Raw genomic sequence first — 24,554 nt, 5'->3', positions numbered from 1 at the left:
AGACTCAGAGATGAGTTCCATAGAGTTTTATATAAAATAGTGAGCGCTGGGGATTGCTTTAAGCCCAGGGCCAAGAAGAGATGGTCATGGCTGGAGCTGCTGGCCTTCATTGCCAGACCATGGCTGGACCTCCAAGCAGGGCAGCTCTGCCAAAGCTTAAGGCTTAGAATGGGACTGACCTAGCCAGGGGTGACCCAAGACGTGACTGGAAGTTCCACCAGACTCCATAGCCTCCTTTGTGTTTAAATAACCAAACAAGCATGAGGACCATGAAGTGTTTTCTTTCCTTTGAAGACAACTTGTTTCTCTTGTTTCTGATTCTTCCTGATAGCAAAACTGATACACTCTCATTGTAGAAAAGTTGGAAAGTACAAAAACATGTAGAGTAGGATGTATGATGTTCTTTAGTCTTAAGAAGTTACTTTTATCTTATAGAAGTGTTCCAATTGCTTATCTTTTCACCTTCTAGGCCAAACCAAAGCTGATTGAGCCACTCGACTATGAAAATGTCATCGTCCAGAAGAAGACACAGATCCTGAACGACTGTTTAAGGGAGATGCTGCTTTTCCCTTACGATGACTTTCAGGTAGGTAACTTCTAAGTGTCTGTAAATAGAGCCGTGTGGTATTATTTTTGCATATATATGTGTATATATGTGGGTGTATGTGTGTACACACGCAGATGTGAAGATGTTACATATGTATGTGTATGCATGTACGTGCATATATGCAAATACATGCATACACATATGCATCAACACACATACGTATATGACACAAATATTTTTTCAAGTGTGTATCTTTTATCTTGAATAGAAATGCTATACTCTGGGCTAATTCTGTAGACACTAGTGCCTCCTATGTCTTAGGAAATTTGTTTGAAGAGGTATTTAGGGGTTTTGCCAAGTACCTTAGAGTCTTAAGGATGGGATTTGCTCGGAAGCAGTGGAGGATTTTGCCATGCATCCTTTTAGGATGTCACTTTGGGAGACTGCCTTGAGAGAGGCCCTGAACTGTGTGTGGGCTCATAGAGAAGAGTTTGGGGGTTCTGACATCGAGGAATGTCCTAACATTTACCTCACTGATGCAGTGGCAGGTGCTGTTTCTGGGAGCTCAGTAGCTGCCAGCAGGGGACTCAGCACAGCTTCTGCTGTGAACTGCTCTAGATTGTTGCTTGAAGCCTTTCAAACTATGGCCTGTGGCTGAGTGACCCACAAGAGCTTTGAGCCACTGAGGAGTGATAGAACCCCAGTACCGTTAGATGCCTGGCAACCTGGAGTCATCTCTGTCTTCTGGAGATTCCAGTGACTGCCCTTGATCTCCTGGGACTTAATCTTGGCACTTCCTTCTTCTCTACCTGATGCTGTTACCATCCAAGACCTGTCTTTTGTGAATTAAACTGCCTTATTTTTTTTTTTTAAAGCTTCCTTGATTCTTTGTTGTTTAATTTTAAAAACCAGTACATACTTGTAACAAACAAACAGGCACTATTGAAACACTTGACATTAAAAGCCTCCCCTACCACCTTCTTTTTAATCCCACTCCCCAGAACATAACCTGCTATATATACAGTTCTTTATGTACCGAATTGTCTTTAGAAATTTCCATGTTAATGACAACTGTTAAATTATATTCCTTGAAGTTTTCTTTTTCCCACCAAATTTAAAAGCTTCCAGTTTACAACAAAGGTGAGAATTTTCACAAATTTGTTCACTTTTTCTAACTTATTAGAGACACATGTGGGTAAAATGATTGCTCTTTAGTTCTTTCCTGAAAAATAAGGAATGCCGCGGAAACGAACTTGACTATTAGTGGGCTGCTGCTGCCAAAGCACGTTCTGCTCAGAAATGGCTTCAGATCACGCCCCCAAATACGATGCCTTGAAAACTTCATTACAAGAGTAGACTACCTAGCTAAGGGATGACTAAATGGAAACCTCAGAATGGTGCCTTTTGTTAGCATCACGTGCTAGCATGAGAAGTTAAATCAGATGATTACAAATTATACTCCACGCTGACGTATTTTTCCTGTAGTGTGCTCTGAGGAAGCTAAAGGTTATCTCAAGTTTCTCTGAGCATGAAGTATGTATTCTTCTTGGTATCAGTTAGAGTAACAAAGTTATTTCGAGTTTTGCAGCCTGGAATGCAAAATCGTATTTGCAAACCTGAGATAAAATTGCTGAAGAAGCAAACAAACCACAGAAATAATATACACTTAACTTAATTTCACCTTTTATCTCACAGACAGGGAACCTGGATGTTTAATTAAGCATTTGTAGAAACAGATGATTGAAACTTTGAGAAAAACTCCTTTGTCCCTTTTGCCTATAACAACTTCTCTGGGGATACCAGACACAAATATTCTAGGAACGGCAAAGAACTCACTGACATTCTGCTGGCCAAGATTGAATGAACAGTGTTAAGTTCTGTTTGGGGGAAGTTTTTTCAAAGATGAAGGAGCTTGAATTTCAGCTTTCATCCCCATCACAGTAATTGTGATGAGGCACAATGAGGTTTGGATAGTTATTTTTTTCTAGGAGACTCCTGTATTCTAATCCAGTAAGGTTATATGCTTTCTTGCTAAATTGTCTTGATGATTTTAATAACTGTCTAGTTAATGGAATGAGCCAAATGTCTTGGTGATGTCACAGATTCCTTCTGTCTGTCCCTGCATTTTTAGGCAGAATGATTATTGTATTATTAGAGGCAGAGGGAACAAATTAGATCAGGGGAAAGTAATTTACTTCGTATGGAAAAATGGTAGCAAGTTGGTTAGGAAATGGGTCAGATGGCGAGCAAAATGCATAGTGGGGTTGATTTGCAATCCTATACTTACTAGTTAAACAAGATTAGTTACCTGTTAAGATAATAGAATTTGGTGTGAAGTCCTGTCAACTACATTCAAAATGATAATTTACTAAACTATAGGTGTGCATGGTGATGATACATTTGTACAGGTCGCAAGTTAGACCCGTGTTGGTGTTGGTCAGGCCCTAAGAGCGTCTGAGTTCTCTGAAAATGAGCCTTATGGAGATAAGGTTTGTTGTTGGGTGTACTCGTCTAAGGTGGGAGAAGAGTGTTTAAGACAAAAAACCCCGAGAGACAGAAAGTCAATGTGAATTTTAAAAAGACAAAAGGACAGTTCTCAGCTGTCAGAATATTTATGAAGTGAAGTTTTGTCTGCCAAGATCGGGGTAGGAATACCGTGGCTCATATAGACTACGCTTGTTTTTTTTCAGAATCAGACCCTGGCGCTTTGGGGTCGTTCTGTTCTGTCTCTGCCCCGGCTTTATGGTTCTCCTCTCCGGCAATATCATCTCTTCTTTCCCATCCTTCTAGAACGTTCTCACCCTTTGAGGCCACTTCATATCCCCTGTCTTCTGAAGTTGTTCAAATCCACAGTAATTTTTTCCCCATTCTCTTAGTTCCTCTAATACTTATTGTCTACATTGTGTACGTGAATACCTAAGTGCGTTGTCTAGAGCTTTTCAGTAACGGCTTCTCATGCTTTTTGTGTTCAAGTGTCCCCACCCGTGCTGCGGCCCTGAGGACGGGGTTGTGCTGGTGCCTCTGTCACCTCCCTCCCCACCCATCCACCTCCACCTCCACATGACCTCTGCACGCTGGATGCCAGGCTTGGGTGCTTCTGGCTTCATATAAAATCTGTAAAGTTATTATGAACATTAATTAGTTAGTTTTCTTTGATTCATGAAGTGACTATGAATACCAGTGAGCACATGTGGAAATGCCAGTGACTAGATTTGTAAAACTTTTTGCTGAGCCAGTGATTTGGTTTGGTGGGAAATTAGGTAATTTTTGAAATAAAAATAAAATGGAAGCGAAACAGAGTCATAAAAGCACACTTTCTGGTGACTAATGGACCTTTATTGTTCTTAAAGTTTTGTGACCTCTTCAAGTTTACTTGGCAAAACTCTGAGAACTTACTTTTCCATGGGTAAATAATAGGTAAACTTTAACAGGCAATTAGAGATGATAACCTTTAAGATTAAAATGTTTTAGATCAAGAAAGGTTAAGTTGAGGGACTTCCCTGGTGGTCCAGTGGTTAAGACTCCACCCTTCCAATGCAGGGGGCATGGGTTTGATCCCTGGTTGGGGAACTGAGATCCCACATGCTGTGTGGTGAGGCCAAAAAAAAGAAAAAAGAAAGGTAAGTTGGCTTATTGCTTAAGAAATGACAGATCTAAACATAACTGTAAGTAATGCCCAGGGCTCCCCCCTTTCCTGTCAGAGACACAGAATTCGATGTGAGTCTGGCCGTTGATTTCCAATCAAGGTTCTCCTCCTTCAGGTGGAAGCCTTTTACTGGATGATACTGTTGGTGGTGACATTCTTAACTGCTGGCATCAATCCACTGAATCTATAGCTGGCTTTTGAGCTCCTTGTATCCTGGCTTGTTGCACAGCTTACTAGTGTTTGTGCAATTTTATAAAGTGATAGAATATGGAAAAGGTAGTAAACAGTAAAAAAGGATGTTGGGAGGCACTTTATGGATACCATTTATATTTCACAAACATTAGACTTTGGTGTCTGATATAAACTAACAAGGCATAGAGTTGGTATGAAAGAAATAAAGAGAGAATGTCATATTCCACTTCTGGGGATATACCCAAAAGAATTGAAAGCAGAGACTCAAAGAGATACTTGTACATCCATGTTCCTAATGGGATTATTCACAATAGCCAAAAGGAAGAAAAAACTCAAGTGTCCATCGATGGGCGAATGGATAAACAAATTGTGTATATGCACGATGGAATATTATTCAGCCTTAAAAAGGAAGGAAGTTCCAATATATGCTGCAACATGGATGAACTTTGAGGACATTACGCCAATTGAAATGAGTCAAAAAAGGACAAATATTGTACGATTCCACTTGCATGAGATACCTAGAATAGTCAAATTTATCCAGACAGAAAGTGGAATGGTGGTTGCCAGGAGATGGAGGAGGGGGGATGGAGAGTTAATTGTTTAATGGTTACAGATTTCAGTTTTGCAAGATGAAAAGAGTTCTACGCGTGGATGGTGGTGACAGCTGTACAGTAATGAGGATATTCTTAATGCTACTGAATTGTACTCTTAAAAATGGTTGAGATGTAAATTTTATGTTATGGACATTATACCACAATGAAGAAAAAAGAGCAGGACGTTAACGGGATTTCTGTGCTGTACAGATGTGAAATTGTTGTCTTTCTGCAAGTTGTGTGAGAAGTCAGGGCAAGGAGTGACTCTCAGGTGTTATTCCTACTGACATTTCATGGTGTATCATCAATGTCAAATCTCTTTAGCAAGAGAATTTAAAAGATGGGAAAATTATTAATAATTGGCAACTCTAGAAATTTTCACTTTTGGAAATGTTTAGATACAGGAGAATCCTAGAGTGTTCTCAGCATTGTATTGAAAAATGTGGTCAATCCATTTCCCTTTAAATAACATCCTGATTTTTATTTTTCTTCTGTTTCTTTTCCTCTTCTGCTTACATGAGACTGATAATGATCTACAAACCACTGACCTGAAAAGGAAACCAGGCCCGGCTACTTACAAAGGGCCTGGAAGTCCCTCATCTCATTTCCCATCTGTCCTTTTGAAAAGAAAGAATTTTTTTTTCACAGTGTTTTGTCCTTGGCTTTTTATTATATGCTGCCAAAAAATAATCTCAATACTTTGTTTTGGGCTTTTTATTGGAAAGTGTTCTTTTGATAAAGTTCCTCAAAATTTTTATTGGTCTGCATTCAGTGGCCAACAATGTCAGTTTCTGTGAACATTGTGGGTTTTGGGTTATTAGTTCATGTCTAGGATTGAACCTACCTGAAAAATCTGGATAAATAATGTTTCCAAATTGACGTTATCCAGACCTTCAGGAGATGAGGATTTTAATTCCAGGTCAAGAATTCTGCCTTTTACAGAAAACAGTGACAGGTCATTTTTTTTTTTTTTTTATCAAGTATGTCTTAAAAAGAAAAGCTTATTTTTTGGAGAGCACTGATAAGCTGAGTTGAAGAGTGTATTTATTTAGCATATAGTTTAGAGTTATACTCTTTGTGCAAAGAGCTCAGACAGGGTTCCTGCTTTCGAATTGCTCAGAACTTAGGAGAGGAGATATTGAATTAATATTAATCATAAGAAGGAGAATGTGACCACTGTCATGACAAATTGAATCCCATGGGAATTTATTCTTGGAACATTAAGATAGTGGGACGTCCAGGTGCTGAGTCCTTAAAGTGGTTGGAAATGCAGAAGTCCAGCCTAAGAGAGAAGCCAGGGTTATCAGTCTGGGCTCACCCGTAGAAATGTGAGACAGCGGCCACAGGGACCGAGAGCATGAGAATGCCCTCAAGGGACTGAATCTTGGGGAACACCTTCACCTAGGAGGAAGCGGGGGTGGGAATCAGATACAGAAAGTGGGAAAAGGACCAGGAGACTGTGGGGCCCTGGAAGGGAGTGCGAGGAGTTTTGAAGAAGGCAGGCAAAAAGAGCGGATGGCCGTGCGCTCCTGCCACTGGCGTGGGAGAATGGTCCTCGGAGTTGACAGCTAGGGCATCGTTCCCTGTGATGGTCGTTTCTTGCCGGGGCTGAAGAAGTGAGCGCGTGGGGCACAGAGGTTAGCGTTAAATGGTAGCAGAGAGAAGGGATCATCGTAACTCAGAGCAGTTAACAGGAGGTTTTATCAGGACTGAGAGAATGAGCTAGGAAGGGAAGTCCAGGAATGAGGAAGAGATTGAAGATGCAAGCTATGGGGGTGCATTTTGAAACAAGGCTCTTTAGGGGGCCCTGTGGGGATGGAATGAAGGGTCTTTGCAGGAAGAGTTCAGGAAGGAGAGAGAGTTCTGTCTCTGAATAGGAAGGAGAGGATTGGGTATTTGAGAAATTTAGAGGCAGATTGGGCTGAGGGAGCTAATGTCAGGTTGGCCCAGGTGAAGAGCAGCCTGGGGGCGAGTCAGGAGGGTTTGGAAAGCAGGCTGCGGGGCTTGGGGTTGGGGAGGGCGTAACAGTAAGAGTCATCAGTCAGTACCCCCACTGCTGTAACCGTGGCCACCGCCCTCATCCCTTCTTACCTTGGTTAATCCTATCAGGTCTTCCAGATCCTATCCTTGCCCTTCTTCCTGTCTATCCTAACAGAGTAGCCAGAGTGATCTTTTAAAAAGTAAGTTTCAAGGTAGATCCGATGACCTCACTCAGGGAAGTCTTACTGTGGCCGTGATCTTGTCCACCGCATCTCTCTGACCAGTCGCCTCCCCACTCTCTGCTGCAGCCACACTGGCCTCCGTGGGGCTCCTCTGTCACTCCAGGCAGCCTCCTGCCCCAGGGCCTCTTCTCAGGCTGTTCCTCTTCCCGAAGAGTTCTTTATCCAGCTCTCACTCACCCACTGCAGGCCTTTCTCCAGTTCTTAATTCTCCGTGAGGCCCTTGCCCGCTGCCATGCCCTCCACCCTCTTGGCGTTCCAGGTCCTCTTTACCTTGCTTTGTTTTCTTTCTTCCTCACCATATCACTTATCTGCTTCTAAAATACTCACATGTTTATTGTTTATTCATGTGAACCCCGTGAGGGCGGGGATCTCAGTCGTATTCACTGATGTTCCCTGAGCACATAGGACACATGGCACAGAGTAGGAATTCAAGAAATACTCATTGAATGGAAGGAGTGAGTGAGAGAGAGAAAGAGAGAGTGAGAATGTATGAATCACCACCCAAGAGCGGGCTCCTTCCACCTAAGATTTTGATGAAATCAGCCTTGTTGGGAATGTTAACAGCTTGAGAACAGAGAAGAGAAAACAAAGGATGGGGGTTAAGATGGCAAAGGGGTGGGCGTGTAGCTGCCGGACCCAAGAACGAGGAAGCTGAGTCCTCAGGACTCTCGGCTGCTGGGGAGTGTTCAGAGGCGGATGTTGGATGGGGAGGAGAAGACACGGGAGGACCCTGAGGATGAACAAGCAGAAGTGCCTGGTGTGGGGGAGTTGCAGGGATGGAAGGTGGCGCTGGGAGAAGGGGCGTTGCCGTGTTTGTGATCCCACAGGTGGAGTGTTGGGTAGGCAGCGTGGAGTGTGGGCGACTGTGGAGGGCCCACAGGAAAGGTGAACTGACATGTGTGAGCACTGAATAGTTGGGTAGAAATTCAGAAGACTAATAGATGTGAAAATGTTCAGCCCAACTACCAGGTCTAATGAATTTAAATGATATATAAAATCAAACTGAAATAAGAAGTAAGTTATGGGTATAGCTCCTCAAATGACTATTTTGAACATTTAATCTAAGCTCGACATGGATCTTTAGGCCCTTGGAAGGTACGTATTGTAACCTTTCTTGTTAGAAATGCAACAGGAAAAGAAGTGATTTAGGAACCTTGGTCATTATTATTACCTTGACTGTTGCGTTTGTTTCTTAATTTGTTAAAAGCTTTGTGTTCAGCTCACCCGCTTTAAAGGAATATCAGCCTTGGAAGTATGCCAGTTCAGTGTTCGTTTGGTGAAGGGGAAAATTGCTTTTGAAAAACAGCTTCTATATCAGATTCTCAATCAGAAAATACAGAAATATATTGAAGAACCATAATTAACTTTGATTTGTGCCATCCTTTCTAAATGAAGGTAGCAGCCTTGTAGGGTAGGAGGACAATCTGGCCGTAACCAGCGAGGTTCAGCTGATGTGGCACCCAGGTGGGCACTCTGGTCTTCCTCACTGCCCACGGGTGTACCTCTGGGTCCCTATGCTCTGTACAAGCAGAGGAGGCCCATTCTTCAGTGGAGGGTGGCCCATGCCATGCTCCATGGGATGCAACTCTAGGGGACATGATTGATGTGCGTTCTTTGTTCTCCTAGGGAGCTGGGGCGTTCATACAGAATGCAGTGTGGTGGTGCCCCAGCAGCTGGGCACCACAGGGAGCTGCGGTGCCTTTTGTGAACACCATTAGAGTAAAAACTTGTCAGGTTGATTTCTATGTTTACTAGCACTTTAGACATTTTCTTCATTTTTCCTCAAGACAGCCTGGTGAGGGAAGTAGCTCTTCCCCCCCCCACCCCGCCCCCACCATACCGGCAATGTATGACATGATTTTTGTTAGAAACACCATGCAGTGCTTTGGAAAACTTATGATCGAGTGGGGAGTTGAGATTACCTACATAAATAACTAGATGAAATAAAACACACACACACAAAATGTTACCTCCATAAGTGAATCTGAGATTTTATTCTCTTCTCAGGTAGAATAAAAGATATTGGATGAGTCTAGTAGTCCATTACTGTATGCATGTTTTCCCCATATCAGGTCACATTTTCTTTCCTTCCTCCCTCCCTCCCTTCTCTCTCACTCTCTTTCTTTCTTTTTCAAATTTTCTTTGCTTTTTAAAAATAATGTGTTTGCTCACATTTTAAATAGGTCAGAGAGAACAGTAAAGGTTCTACAGTGAGTGGAATTGGGTAAGCACAGACCTTATGTGTAACCAGTGAGGGGTAGAAGGACACTTTTATCTATGTGATTCATGTATATGTCTTAGGTTATTAAACACTACTTACAGGCATTGATAGAGGAAGATTTGAGCCAAGATGGAATCTTAAGACAGTGCAAGCAGTGGAGATTTATTTATACCATATCTCTAGCATTCACTGAAAATCATTCTTTATTATAGTTATTTGTAACTATGAGACTTTATTATTTTCTCGCCAAATAGAAAATAAAATCTCTATGAGAGTGGCAAACCATAGTTGTTGGTTTTTTATTATAAACCATAGTTTTTTGAAAATTCACCTTTGCATTTGTGATGTTCCTACAACAGTGCTTAATTCATGGTAAGCATTTAATATGTTTTGAGTAAATGGATGGATTTGAGATCTCGGCACCAGATGCCTTTGAGGTCGTAAGAGCACAGCTCAAGATGGTGGATCAGGGGAGTAGAAGAGAGGGAGACAAGTTTGCATGCAAAAACAAAACCCAAAAGTCCTTCAAGAAAAAGAAAACCTGGGTTTTGGCCTCAGAATCATCAGATGCCATTTAACATATTACTAGGCACACACTCTGTGGTTCCTACAACCTGAACGGGTCCTGCTGTGTCCATACCTCTGGCTTTTCCTACCGGGGTTTCCCGGCAGAGCCTGGGCCCTGCCGAGTGTCCTGTGTGGGTTTGATGGACCTTGCATCAGCAGCACCCTTGAGTGTGTGCCTGAGATCCAGTGAGGACAAATTAAGGGAGTTCCGTGAAGTCCCCTGATGTCAGAAGTCCTCCAATCAGGACTTCCCCATCTGCTTAGTATTTTATCCGCAAAGCATAACCTCTGCTCCACTGTGTTTAAGACAGGACTTTGCCTGGCATCCCAGGCTTTGAAGGGCTGCTCTGAGCAGACCGTCCTGGTGGTGCTGGTAAACGTGCAGAGGGGCTTGTGTGAAATTATCCTTGATGCACGAGCGAGGCCTTACGTGTGAATGAAGGCATGTGCCTCCCTAAGGCAAGTCCTGAAAGGAACCTTCATTGGGATATTGGAAGTATATAAATAATGGACATGTTTTAACGTGAAGCATATTCAGTATTCACTACGCTAGGTATTCGCACAAAGGTATGGTGTTTTTAACAACTAAAATTGCATTCTAAAGAAGACATAGAGAACCATACACAGACAACTAGAAAATGAAAGAAGCTACACTTGCCTACCCCTTCCTCAAGGCTCTGTTACCGAATAGAATGGTAGTTGTTCTAGACACTAGGGCAGTGGCAAGACCTGAGATGTAGTCAGCTGGGTCTAGATTTCAGCCTCAGGTCTGTCTGTTACTAATCTGGGTATTTCAGTAAGCCATAAACCTTCCTAAAATTCACCTTTCCTTTTTTTTTTTTTTTTTTAAATGATGCTCCCATGTAAATTCACCTTTCTTAACCTGTAGTTCAGAGGTAACATTTGCCCTAAAATTGGGGTTCTCATTAGATGTGTGAGAATCCAAAGAGATACCACCATTCAAGGAGGCTCTTTGTACACTCTGGCTGATGTCTGCCAGGTAGCAGGGAGGGAGCTGAGTGACCAGGATGCTTAGTGGAGTCTTCTTCCTCTCCTCTAGGTAATATTGTTTTATTTTTGAGGATGGCAATTTTTAGTTGCAAAGTCATATGATGCGGAGCAGTCTGAGCCCCTTACTCACGGGGAAGCTGGACCTGCCACGTGTCCACTCAAGTGGCTGCAAGGCCTCTCCTGGTTTTCTGGATAGCCACCCCCGTCCTCACCTTTGCAGTGATATTTAAGAAGTGATTAGAGGGACTTCCCTGGTGGCGCAGTGGTTAAGAATCCGCCTACCAATGCAGGGGACATGGGTTCGAGCCCTGGTCCAGGAAGATCCCACATGCCGCGGAGCAACTAAGCCCGTGAGCCACAACTACTGAGCCTGTGCTCTAGAGCCCACGAGCCACAACTACTGAGCCCACGTGCCACAACTACTGAAGCCCGTGCACCTAGAGCCTGTGCTCCGCGACAAGAGAAGCCACTGCAACGAGAAGCCTGCGCACTGTGACGAAGAGTAGCCCCCGCTCGCCACAACTAGAGAAAGTCTGCACGCAGCCACGAAGACCCAACGCAGCCAAAAATAAATAAATTTATTTTAAAAAAAAAAAGAAACCAGCTTCTCTGTAATACCAAACACCTCCCCCCTCCCCCAATTGATGAGTCTGGTCATTAAGGGTTTTGAACGTTTAACTTATTTAGTTATAATGACCAAGCTGTTATGTAATACATAATTTGGGGGGTTTTCAAGGTAGCAGAATGAAATTTTTATGACTGTCAAAGGTCTACTGACATTTATGAATGTACATATATGACACTTTAGGAAACAGGACACTATGCAGTGACAGAGCTACCTGATGTCTCACCAGTTGCTAAGACACTGTCTCATTCGGAGCCCCAGGTGATTCCATTTAAAAACCCCGACTGCCCATTCATTCAGACATTCATGTTAGGCCAGATGTTATGTAAGGGTGCTGGAGAAGCAAAGATGACTAGCACAGTCTGAGGTTCTTGAGTCTGGTAGGCGATGCAGCAGGTTTCTGAGTAATTTCCGCAGAACTGCGCGTGTGCCGTGTGCTGCGGGAGGTGGGAGTGAGCAGCCCCACAGCCAGGCACAGGGGCTGCTACGTTAGGGAGTCAGAAGTAGCCCGCGTGTTGGAGGGTCAGAGACGGGCAGGAGAGGAGTCCAGAAAAGTCAGTACCGCGGGTCACCAAAGGTCAGGTCATGCTGAGGAGTCTGGACTTTATTCTCATGGCAGTGGTGGTGGGGGTCCTTGAAAGAATTTAAGCTGAGGCATGACGCTATTGATAAGAGTTTCAGAAAGATGACTGGCAGCTGTGCAGAGGGCTGGGTGAGGGAAGGCAGACATCCCCGTCAGGGTGGGTGCCACACTGAGGTTCACACAAGAGCCCCATAAATCAGTGCGTTGTCATGGGGATGTACAGCAAGGCAAGTCCTTGACGTCACAGGGTGATGCTGTTGAGGGAAGAGAGAGAGACAGTTAAAGATGGAAACCTGGGCACCCGGCAGGGGCTAGTGAAGAGCTGTCAGAGAGAGGCAGAGAGGTGTCCGTTTCTCTGCCCGTATTAGGCTCCGTCCTTGTAATGTTTTAGTTTCTCGGGAATTGTTTTTTATTAAATCCCTCCAGAAACCTAAGTGGACATCTTTCTCTGGACCCTTGTCTTGTCCCATGCCTTGTTTGTTTTCTTGATTATTAGTGTATTAAACATTGAGAATCCTCAGGAAACCGCTTCCCTGGAAATGGACTTGTTTGATCTTCATGGAACACTGTGGGTCTGATCTCTGCAGTGAGATGTGGGGAACGCCCTGTGTGGATTTCAGTTTCCAGCCTAGCTTGGAACTGAATCCTCTCAAAAGCGAGTCATCTGCTCTGAAACAAATGCATCTGCCAGACATTTGGAAAAGTTCCATTATTGCTGTGCTCAGTAAGTTGCAGCAAAGTTCCCAGCCTTGTCTAAAGTGAGGTTTAATACTGCGTGGGATACAAAACGTTTAATGTACAGACATGCATCCAAGGGGGCATTTCCAGCAGATTCAGAGGGACCTAGAGACAGAGGAAGGAGGTGTTGAGAGCCGTCTGTCTAGACGGGAGAAGTTGAAAATCCACTTGGCGCAGCTGAGCACGATAAAAATTCAACCCAGGGCTTACTCTTCAGCGAGGGAGATGGGCCATGCCCGAGGGATGCCCGCCTAAGAGCTCAGTCTTACCCAGACCGCCTGGGCTTTGATTTCTGCCACATCCACTTGCCTCCCTTCACTGTGCCTTGGCCCCTCCTACCCTCACTCCCCAGGCCTCAAGGCCCATCTTAGAGGTAAGATGGCAGGAGCCTAGGAATCCCTTCTCTCTCTCTGTTCTGCAGCCATACCTACTGACCGATTACTGAGAACCCTCTTCACCTCTTCTGTGTCTCAGCTGGTGCACTTTGGCCTCGCCTTCCTTCGGAGTTGTTCTGCTTAGGACACCCGAGGAGCAGCCATCTCTGAGCTCGCACTCCCTCCTGGGCTGCCCGTGATGTTTGTTTTCTGTCTGAGAACGGACACTCCCTGCCCTGTGCTCCTTAGAACAGGAGAGATGGGGAGAGTCCTTGTAGATCCGCACGGCTGGCTCAGGTTACAGCCCACCCACTTCTCTGGGATATTGTCTCCAGCTCATTGTTCCTGTGTCCCAGGGGAAGGGTGGGCCTTTTGTTTCAATGTCTGAATTGTAAGTCCTATAAAATATGATATTTTAGACACCCAGTAGATATGCATACTTCCCACCAGGAATTAAGAGGGTTGTTTTGTTATAGTTTAATGCCCATTGTAAAGTGATTAATACAAAAAACCTGGTGCCTTATGAGTTGAGAGGATTAGAAAAATAAAGAAATGATGACACAAAAGAACATCTTCGTTAATACTAACGCCTGTATTTAAGTCTACACAGTGAATCTTCCCTCCTTTTAATCCAATTCCTTTCATAAAAACACATTAAAACAATTCCTTTCATTAAAAAAGTAAGTGGGGTAATATGACTATAAATCAAAAAAGTTACAGAGTATTCATCTTTTTTCTGGATGTCTTTTAAGTTTTTAGTTTCTCACAAAGCAATTCGTAGCACGCAGATAATAAACCACTTGTGTGAGAGAGAGAGACTTAGAATTCCATGGAACTATGGAGTTTTTAAACCACAAAGGAAACCTAGAGATCCTAGAAAATTCTGGATGTGGAAAGTTAAAACTTTCCTCCAAGATTACACAGCTAATTGGAGGCAGAGCTCAGATGAGAACTCAGGTTTCCTGGCTCTCAAGTCCAACCTCTTTCCAAGATCACTTCTCAGATTCTTCCATAGGAAGTTTAATTAAATTATGTGCTTCACATTGCTTGTGGTTTGAAACATGAGCTTCTTGGTATCCCAGCTTCAGTGGGGTCAAGGTAGCGCGTTAGCCAGCACCCTACGGAGGAAAGACAGAGCCCTGGCCAGGTTGGGGGCAGGAAATTCATTAGTAAGAGGGATTCCAAGTTAAAGCTAAAGAAACAGGGCCACAGCAGGCCATCAGGGAAGAGCAGTGAGTGGTGAAGAAGAGGGGCAGGAAATGCCCGGAAGCCCCCGGGGTTGTGCCCAGGTGAAGAAACGTGGTACCTCTGTATGTTCCCTTTAGGGACCCTGCTTCCCTGGGCTGAGCATCCCACATTCCTGACTACGGCTCATAGCCATTAAAGTGACCCCAGTTTTTGGAGGGAATCATTTTAACCAAGAGGAAAAAAAAAGTTTTTAAAATAAAAAAGGCTGTATTTGAAATTTGTCATCCTAACTAGGCTTGGAGAAAGTCGTAAATTGTACCCTTTATATTCGGATCTGGGGGCACCTCGGCATTTCATCAGTTCATTCCATTAAAAAAAAAAAAGTCCCATAAAGATTGGCCTAGGCTCTCAGGTGTCCATGCATCATTATATAAGTCCTTTAGAAGAGGACTTCACCTTTTTCTCCTCCTTTTGCAGTCCTAAGTTACCTTTTCAATTAGTCCTAAAATTTTGTGGAAGGCCTCATAAGACTCACGCCCATACTTGGCCAAGGTAATTAAGGATTTCTGTGCGTCAAGCACTGCCAGTGTTTAACCTAAGAAACAACATTGACTGAAAATAATTGAATCTATTATAGTTGCTAGAAGAAGGCTTCTATTTTAAAATTGTATTTTGTACTGTGAGATTTATATCCCAAAGGATGTTTGAGATGCTAGCTATGTTTAGATTTAATTTTCAGATCTTAATCACGCTTCATAGTGTGCACTGCTTTTTTCCCCTTACCCCTTGCAGATGTACAGCTTTTTTAGTAGAATGGAAGTAATTTATTTCCAAACAAAGGGATGGGACTGATGTTCTTTGAATGTCCGCCTTGATGATGATTTATATAAGGTGGACACAGACCCATCTTTTAGCAGGAATATGATTTTAGTTAATAGGAAAGTAGGAAAGAATATCACAACCATGAAAAAGAAAATTAAGCTCACATTTGAGAAAAGCTTTAGTGTTCATTGAGTATAAATCTGCAGGTATTGATTTGGACATTGTTATAAGCCAGATAAATAAAGCTACAGGAATGTAATGTGAATCGATTTGACATACAGTAGACTATTACCTGAATGTGACTTTTAATACATAAAATATATGGAGAAGTTAAACAAACCAGAATACCATTTAATAATGTGCATTGAGAACTAGAATTAATAAGCGGATCAGAATACATTCATTGGCTGTGTGTTCTCTGATTAGGAAGAGCCGAAATGGGAATTATAATAAACAAGTGGGTTGGTGAGGCTAAACTCAAAGCAGAGGGAACAAGAGGAAAGACCTTGGCAACTGGTGACATCAAACAGTGACTCCTCATTGGAGCCAAGTCCAGGAGTCCCCCAGTGGGTCACAGCCTGATGGATCCCAGCCTTTCCTATTAAATGGTGACAAAGACATTGACAGAATTGCTTTGGTCATACAAGCCCTGTTCTTTCTGTTGGCTCATTCTTTCCCTAGTTAAAACCATTGACTAGGCTATAGGTTGGTGCGGTTTTAGAGGTGTTTAGTTCAAGCTTAATTAGAGTTTTAGGCAGTCTTTTCTTTGGCGTATATTTTTTTAATTCTAGGACTTAATGGGTTTGCTTTTTATGTGTATGCAAAAAGCTAATCTCATCTATTATGACTTGATTTTGTTATTTTAACTTTCTAAGGGTAGGCTTGTCTTCACATTTCTCTTCCTTTTTGTACTAAACACAACTTGTACTCATCCTATACAGTGTAGCTTAAGCATCTTTGCCTCAGTGCACGTGAAGAAATAGTGCACAAGAATAGTCCTATTTCTTGACCTGAGCCATTTCATGAACATCTTAAAAGTATGATAATTAGTTTCAAAAAATCTTGATAGACCCAAATAAATCAAGATAAGGACGCAGTAAGTGGAGGTATAGAATGTGTCCTTCTTTGAATTATACATAATTTTTTAACTTCCCTTTACTGGTATACCTGATTCTTCACAGTTTTGACAATCTCTTACAATCAATGTTTTACTTTGAAGCTTTTTGAATAGATTATGCCTCCAGTGCCTACTGTCATTCATCTCTATGGCATTTCATGGAACCAGGTGTGTAATAAGGGTCACCATTTGTGACTTTCAGAAAGAAGCCAAGAGCCAGGGTGTTGAAAGCCCTCGTGGAGGAGGCTGAATGAATTAATAATTCACCTGTGAAGGACTTTGGTAGAGAACAGAGTTCCTTCCTTCTCTTCCTTTAGACTAAGGAAGCCTTATTCTAAAAGTAGGATTTAAGATTGCTTTCAAAGATGGACACAGTGCAAGCAAAGAGTAAAGACAGGTGAAGCAGACACAACAGGGAGACAATACGGGCAGGAAATAAGATTATTAAAAAATGTTTGCCCTGGAGTTCTTCCCCTGTGCTGGAGGAGGAGGGACCACAGATCTGACCCCAAATTTCCTCCAATCTTAGGAAGAAGAAAAACAGATGGGATAGATGCTGGGAGATCCCAGCTTAGTAATTAGCCTTAGGAACCAATGGGATAGATTCTGTCAACAAGCTGGTTTCTTGTGTGCTGTCTTTATAACTATGATCTGTTAATAGTATCCAAGGATTACAGTCCATGGGAGAAAAAATCTAGAACATTTCCTTCCTGAAGCCCAAGGCCTAGTTAACTCGAATTGACACTACAGTCCCTACACTACAGTGTTAATTAGGGTAGATGTGTTGCTGCCTAAAGTCATGAGACATTTTATTATTTAGAATAAGCATTTAACGCTCATGAAACAGGAGCAGTTCTCAGTGATAGGAGGGAAGGTAGTGTTCACAGTCATAGATTCAGTCAACAAATATTAAGGACCTGCTACGGGTCCCACTGGGGATGTAGCAGTGAATAAGAACAGTTGTAAAAGGCAGTTAAGAGATGGATGTACAACAGTGTGAATGTACTTAATGCCCCTGACCTGTACACTTAAAAATGGTTCAAATGGTGAATGTTACGTCTGTTTTACCACAGTTTTAAAACTGCCGCAATCCAGGCAAGTAAGAGGCAACGTAGTGGGACTAGATCAAGCACGTGGGGTGGGGGAGTGTTAGGGTCTCTGAAAGGGGCCTCTTTCCTGCCTGGAGGGGTCCTTGGGCCCGTGATCCAGAAGGACTTGGGAGCCACTGCCCCCACCTTTTGAAGTTTAAGGAGCCAGCTGGAGTCTGAGGTCCATGGGGTGCGACTGCAGAGGAAGGGGAAGGGCCCCACTGCCCTGGGAGGCTGGCGCCTTTCCATCTTCACTTAACCGAGTCGTGTCCTGGTGCTTCCTTCACAGACGGCCATCCTGAGACGACAGGGGCGGTACGTATGCTCCACCATCCCTGCCAACGCACAGCAGGAAGCTCAGAGCTTATTTGTTACAGAGGTAATGTATTTCTTCTATGTCTCCTCCCCTTTTAAAAATTTCAGTGATATTTTTAAGAAAGTGTCAAAGAGGTGATTACATTTTTTATGATGGAAGTTAGAATAGAAAAATAATATGAAGTTTTCAGAGTCTGAAACTTGGACAGAAATGTTAACAGGGGTCAATTTGATGACAAAACATGAATTCTGCAAAACTTATCTCATAGCCTTAGAATAAGGAGTAACTTGTGAATGAACTCACTGGACACCTAGCAGACTTTGATATTGTTTTTAATGGAGACTCAGCACATGCATTTATGTATTCATTGACTTCATTTATATGTTTATACTTGTACTTTATTATCAAGATTAGTTCAATATTCATGAAGTACCAGGTAACAATGAGCAGAGCCTAACTATCTCTGATCAATATATGATTATTATTACTTTTGTTTGAACATACAGAAAATGACTCTTGTTAAGGAGGAAAGAAAAATTATTGCTTTGAGATTGCTTGCTTTTTCTGTCTTGAGGTGTTTGTTTCTTCCTCCAGGTGCCTTTAAATAGGATGAACGAGTTAGGTGTTTTAATTTTGTTTCTTGAAGTGCTCCTTCATTTTAAAAATAGTGTATTTTTATCCCCATTTTTCTAGTTGATATTTAGGAGCTAAATACGCCCATCAATAAATTTGCCCACTACAAGGAAGCTATGCTGTTCTAAGCGAAGGCCCATTACAATAACCACATTTAGTTTCACTGAGATTTTTGAAAACTTGAATGTATAGTTAAAATTTTTGAAGTGTGTTCTCTTATCATTCTGAAAAGGTAACTTCTTGTCTTACCTCCTTTGCCACTCTATTCGTAATATTAATGCAAGACAAACGCAGCCAAATATGTTTACAGAGTCTCAAATGTTTATTTTAAAGCAGGACATTAGGCGAACTGTCCTGCAGCCTGTTTTTGTAAAGAAAGGTACATTGCGGCACAGCTGCACCCATTTGCTGTCTCACATATGCCTGTGACTACTTCACATTACAGCTCAGACACCAATGGCCGCAATGGAGACAGTGTGTCCCTCAAAGCTGAAAATATTTGCTATCTGGCCTTTTGCAGAAAAAAAATCTGTTGATCCTTGTTTTAAGGCATATAGTAAAATTGTTAATTACTAATTCAGTTCTCCCAGTTTCTTTAAAAAAATATTATGTTTGAGGGACCACTCTCCATTAAGTTCTTTCATCGCTGCAGGTTGGGCAATAGCGACTTCACCCTGTGGGGCAGGAGCCAGCATAGCTACACCCTCTTGGGCCCCTTCCACCAGGGTGGAGTGCAACAGCGCTTCCGCCCCGTACTCGTGTCCACAGGAGGATGACCTAATGCCTTTAAACAAAACAAAACAAAACTTCAAAAACCTTCCAGTATAACTTCAAAATATTATTGAATTTCACAAGTTTGAAAGGTCAGTCATGAAATCAGCCCAGTCAGATCCCTGTCTCTTTAGAGATGCAGTTCTCTGGATACTGATTTCTGATTGAACCCCTTGTCTCCTAGACTTTCTACACCTCCAGAGGGGTGCGGGTTGCTTGCCTTGTTCTGTGCGCCTGCCTTGGAATTTAGCCTGTGCCTGCCTTGTGGGTGGTCAACAATGGCTTATTAAATGAGTGACGCTAGTTACTTAACCTGGTTAACTGTGTTTTTTGCAGTTCCTTATAGTTTAAAACATTTAAACATTGTAATTATCTTTCTTACCCATTTTCCCTAAGATATTAAAAATCTGGGCACTCAGGTGTTCTGTTCATAAATGCACTGATTATGTACAAGTGTATACTTATTTATTTATTTTTAATTGGGCAGGTACATTTTATACTTCGGAATAGGTTTAATGTCCTACAAGAGACTTTGATGGTATGACTTTAGTTGAAGGGCTTGGTGAAAAACCAGAACAAAGATAATAGGAGCATGTCCACAAGACTGTGTCATACATAGTCTGCCCTGACTTGGCTGTGCTAATGGACCCAGGGATAGGATGGGAAAACCCAAACCTACAGATAATTCTGAAGTCATACTGGTTTTGGAATGTGATTTTGAGTGTGGATGTCTGATGTTCTAAATGTGAAAATGCTTTGAAATTTAAAAAAAAAAAAAAAGCATTTATAAGAATAAAATGGTATTTAAAAACATTTGTAACTACATAGCAAAGAAATTGAAAAGTTGTTCAGCTCCCACATCTGACTTTGTTTTTAACCCTTCTCTGCTCTTTATTCCACCTCGGAATGGTAATATAAAAAACTTACTCTACCTTCCGTTCACAACCTTGCCGATAGAGTGCTTAGTGTAGAGCCTGGCACGAGAGGCATTAGCTAAAGTTACTTTCATGACCTTGGGGTTTTGCTTCAGAAAGCCTTCGGGCATGAAGTATGAAATAGATAAAAAGGTTCACAGTATAAACAATGAAGTGAAGTAAACAGAATAGAGACTTTGTTCATGATGTTACAGCCAGAGTCAAGTCAACTAGGTACGACTAATACATTTAACTACCTATGTTTTCACTTTATTCATTCATTTTTTGCCACACTGACATCTATGTATGTGTAGTCAAGAGCTGTCCATACGGAAAAGCAAGTTCGCTGATGGTAAATAAATCAAATGCTTCACCTGTTGATTTTGACTTATTCATATTTGAAGATCTGGTGGAGGAGACCTTATAATCTTAAGACTCTACACACTACTCAGTGGATCCTCCTGGACAGATGAATGAAAGACACCGTGCTGGTTGGTCGAGCTTGTCAGATAGCGAGGTAGTTTAATGCAGTCCGTGTAGGTTGGTGTCACTGTGGAATCCGGGCAATGGACTGCTCCATACTTTGTACATTTGTACACATGCACGCACACATGTACATGTGAAGAGGTCATGGTGCCACTGTGAATTGGAATCTAAATCTTTCTTCCTAATTACCTCACACTGTCCCTTATAAGTAAAATGAAAATCTGAGGGCAAATGTATGTAATATTGACTAATGAGCAAGTTTTAATATTAGTAAATACTATGAAAGTATCTTTAGGTTCACACTTGCCATTTACTTTCATGTTCTTCTAGAAGCCCACGTGACTTCTTAGGAACCAAGTGGTTTTAAGTCAGAAACAGCACATTGTTATGTAAATGCAGCAAGAGGAGGTGAGGTTTGTCTCCTTGTAACATCTGCTCTTGGATCTTGAATGACGATGACTTAAATGACCCCTCTCCCAAGTGTAACGTATCAGTGGTTCTTAAGCTTCATAGGAACCTCTACTGGTGGCATTTCAGGCATGAGAGGGTTGAGGGGAAAGAATTTTTTTGATGTTGGTGTGGGTGTGTATTCATAAACTTTCCCAACTGTTCTCCAAAAGTCATCACATGTCCTTTTTCTTTTTCTCTTATGCTTTTTTTTTTTTTTATGCTCCCCTCTCCCCCCCAAATAGTGCATCAAAACCTATAACTCTGACTGGCATCTTGTGAACTACAAATATGAAGATTACTCAGGAGAGTTTCGACAGCTTCCAAAGTGAGTAAATGATCAGACCACACAAGATGGGGTTATACACACAGGGAAAGTTCTTTGTACTTGAAATGCCTAGGGAGATGTGTAACTTCACATGCAATCAGAGTGATTAGAGAAAATATTTCTAGATGGTTTGTGTGTATATGGTTTAGCTGTTGTTTACAGGGTATTTGTTAATAGTCCTCAAACCTAGTACTCTGGGAATTGGTAGATGGTACTAACACATGGATGGTTTAATTATGTTCAGTGATTCTGCTCAGGGTACCACGGATAAAACAAAAACAGGTGAGATTTTTTTCAATGAGAAACAGAAAACAAAATGTAAGTGTATTGAAATATGCTGAGGTGTGTTTTATCTTAAAAAGAATATTTTGAAAAGACATGAAAAGCATTTTATATTGAACAAATTTTATATTTTAAAAATGTACATCAAAGAACAAGCATTTTCCCAAATTTCTTTACCTCCTTTAAAGTATTAACTCATTCTAAAATATACCAACAGCAAGTGTGTTTAGATTGATGAGCAGTAGTTAAAGTAAACCAGGTATAGATAGGTCTTGCCTTGAGAGGGTATCTGTTATAAAATGGTATATCCTGAAATAACACAGTTGGCAGATTTTAGTTTATTATGAAAATTAAAAGCAAATAATGATGGATTGTGTTTCAAAAGTAACCGTTGCCAATGAAAATTTTAATTGAGACCCTATTAATAAATTTTTCTTAGGATTTGTTGCATCTGTGAGTTTGAACTGTTTATACTATTCTCAGTGGACCTAGTTGTTTGTTTTTTCTGTTTGTGTGGTTCAGCCACTCCTTAAGAGTGTCCAGCCAACTTCCCAATTGCCTCTTTTTAAACCTCGGCTGAGAACACTCCCTTCCAGCATTGTCTTCTCCAGATGGGTATGCTCCTTACTTCTGTATATGTACCCAGTACTTATTTGGGGACTTAATTCTTCCTGTTGGGTTGGTAAAGCTATCTTCACTGATAGGTTTGTTCATGCTCTTCTCATGACTGAAAGAGAACCGACTGGGGATACAGTGTATTTTATACGATATACTTTTACTGCTAGTGGATTTTACCTCTTGGCATTTATAAGAATTTCAGTTGTGTGATGAGAAGGAGACGAAGGTTGTAACAGTGATTAAGAACATAGATTCTGTAGTCGGCCTGCATCATCTACTTACTCTGCCCTCTGTAAGCCTTAGTGTCCTCACCTATTAAGTGGTCTTAGCACCAGTCCCCACCATCTAAAGGACTCAAGGAGGTAACACATGTGAAGTACAGCACAGTGCCTAGCACATAATAACTGTTTAATGACTGATATCGTTATTGTCCTGTTTTTGTTGTTAATACCATCGTCATTAAGACTGTGGTTTCCAATCACTTCAAATGGAGTGACCTCATTTAAACTTCATATTAAAAGTTATTCTACCATGTGTTTATTTATTAATACACTTTCCCATTTTTAATCTACATAACTCCCAACAAGCCATGCCGTCTTGTCTGCCTAGCTTTTGGGAGCTCTCTAACTCTTGGATCACCCACTTTGAAAAGCAACTTCATCTATTGTTTTTATTCTTTAGCCAAGTGGGCCAGCTTTGGATTTGTTAAATGCTGGTTCCTTTGATGGGGGAAGAAATGCAGCATCTCTTCATAGATTAGGTAATTATAAAACAAAATTCTTTCTTCTTTTTAAAGCAAAGTGGCCAAGTTGGATAAACTTCCAGTTCATGTCTATGAAGTTGATGAGGAGGTGGACAAAGATGAGGTAGGATGCTTGCTTACGGATCTAAGAATTGATTTAGTTCACAGATTTAGAAGATTCATTGGAAAATTACCAACATTTAGCCAAAACAGGAATTGGAATGTTTCTTGAAACAGAGGAGGAATTTTAAAAAATGTATTGTTTGATTGATTGAAATAAGGTCTCTGTTTCAACTTGACTGCTTAGCATTGCCTGTTCCTCTGGTCCTTGTTTATTTGTTCTGAGATCATTTTCAAAGTCCTGGACAAGATTTGGCTACATTGTTAAAAGATCAAGATTACTTAGATCCTAAGTTTAGGTTGTTTTTCAGCAGGCTGTTTGAAACAAACTGGCAGCCAGTAGATTTTACATGGCTGTTTCTTCAGTGAGGGCTTTGAGTAGATAGTACCCAGAACCTCTGAATTTAACAAGCCCACTCCCCCTACTATTGGAGGGACCGTTATGGCCAGAGAAGTGTATAAAGAGAGCTGGGCATTAAGGTGACCGTGTACACTGAGCAAGGAAAACCTAATAAAAAGTTAGTGCTGCCCATCTCCGCATTACTTATTCTTCCCTACTCAGTATTAGATGCCTAATTGTGAGTGTTAACAACGTCCATGGTAGCAAATTATTTTAGAAACCACTTTAAAAATATTCTGGGAAGAGTAAGTGGTCATTCAAGATGAAAAATAAGATATTAAAAACTTGGTGCTGATTAATAGTAAGAGGAGGACCGATTGAAATAATGCACATACGAGCGCACACCAAACTGTAAAATCCTAGACAGATAAGTTACTTCTGTTATCACTAATAATAACAACAGTAAAACCACCAATATCAAAATTGAGGTGGTCTCAGACAAAGCATAAGACAGGTCTTTCTGCGGTTGTCTACTTGATTACAAAAATAAACATCATAATTAGACTGGTCCTCAGGAGGTGTGAGCTGGGTGACCTGACAGCGTAGTCCTCTCTTCCTAAGGCGCCTCCTCAAGTGTGTACTGGACACAGTCTTAGGGGGCAAAGAGGCACAAGGCAGAGATCTTAGAGAGTGAGGAAGGGGCGGGGGTCAGGATGTGGTGGAAGGTTTGCCACATTGTGTATTTGTGTGTGTGTATATTTCATCTGTCTGTCTGCTTATTATATGTGCAAATATAAGCCTGACTTATTTATAGCAGCAGCTGGCAGCCCCATGCCCTTAAACCCAGATCTCAGTGTTTGGGTCAGAACTTGAGGAAACATGTTTCTTTACTTTTCTAGCTGTTGCCCTTCACTTTTCTCTCTTCTTTCCTCTCTCCCTGTTGTGGTCTTGCCTCTCTTTCCCTCTTTTCTGTTGCCCCAGCATTTTATCTCTGCTTTCTTTATTGCCTGCCTCATATTTCCT

The 24,554-nt window shown here is 41.7% G+C and overlaps 1 protein-coding gene across 11 annotated transcripts in view; it reads left to right on the top strand.

Moving 5' to 3' along the window:
• Positions 1-24,554, top strand: part of DOCK9 (dedicator of cytokinesis 9) — a 281,315-nt gene that overhangs the window by 127,153 nt on the left and 129,608 nt on the right. For all 11 annotated transcript variants that reach the window (XM_068526945.1, XM_068526943.1, XM_068526944.1 and 8 more), the window contains exons 2-5: positions 470-586; positions 17,824-17,913; positions 21,347-21,429; positions 23,126-23,195. In XM_068526945.1, coding sequence (XP_068383046.1) covers positions 470-586; positions 17,824-17,913; positions 21,347-21,429; positions 23,126-23,195 — 360 coding nt within the window. The remainder of the gene's footprint in view (positions 1-469; positions 587-17,823; positions 17,914-21,346; positions 21,430-23,125; positions 23,196-24,554) is intronic.

This window comes from Eschrichtius robustus, chromosome 18 (assembly GCF_028021215.1).
Source record: "Eschrichtius robustus isolate mEscRob2 chromosome 18, mEscRob2.pri, whole genome shotgun sequence".
In the NCBI taxonomy this organism is placed as follows: Eukaryota; Metazoa; Chordata; class Mammalia; order Artiodactyla; family Eschrichtiidae; genus Eschrichtius; species Eschrichtius robustus.
This window is presented reverse-complemented; position numbering and strand designations above follow the sequence as displayed.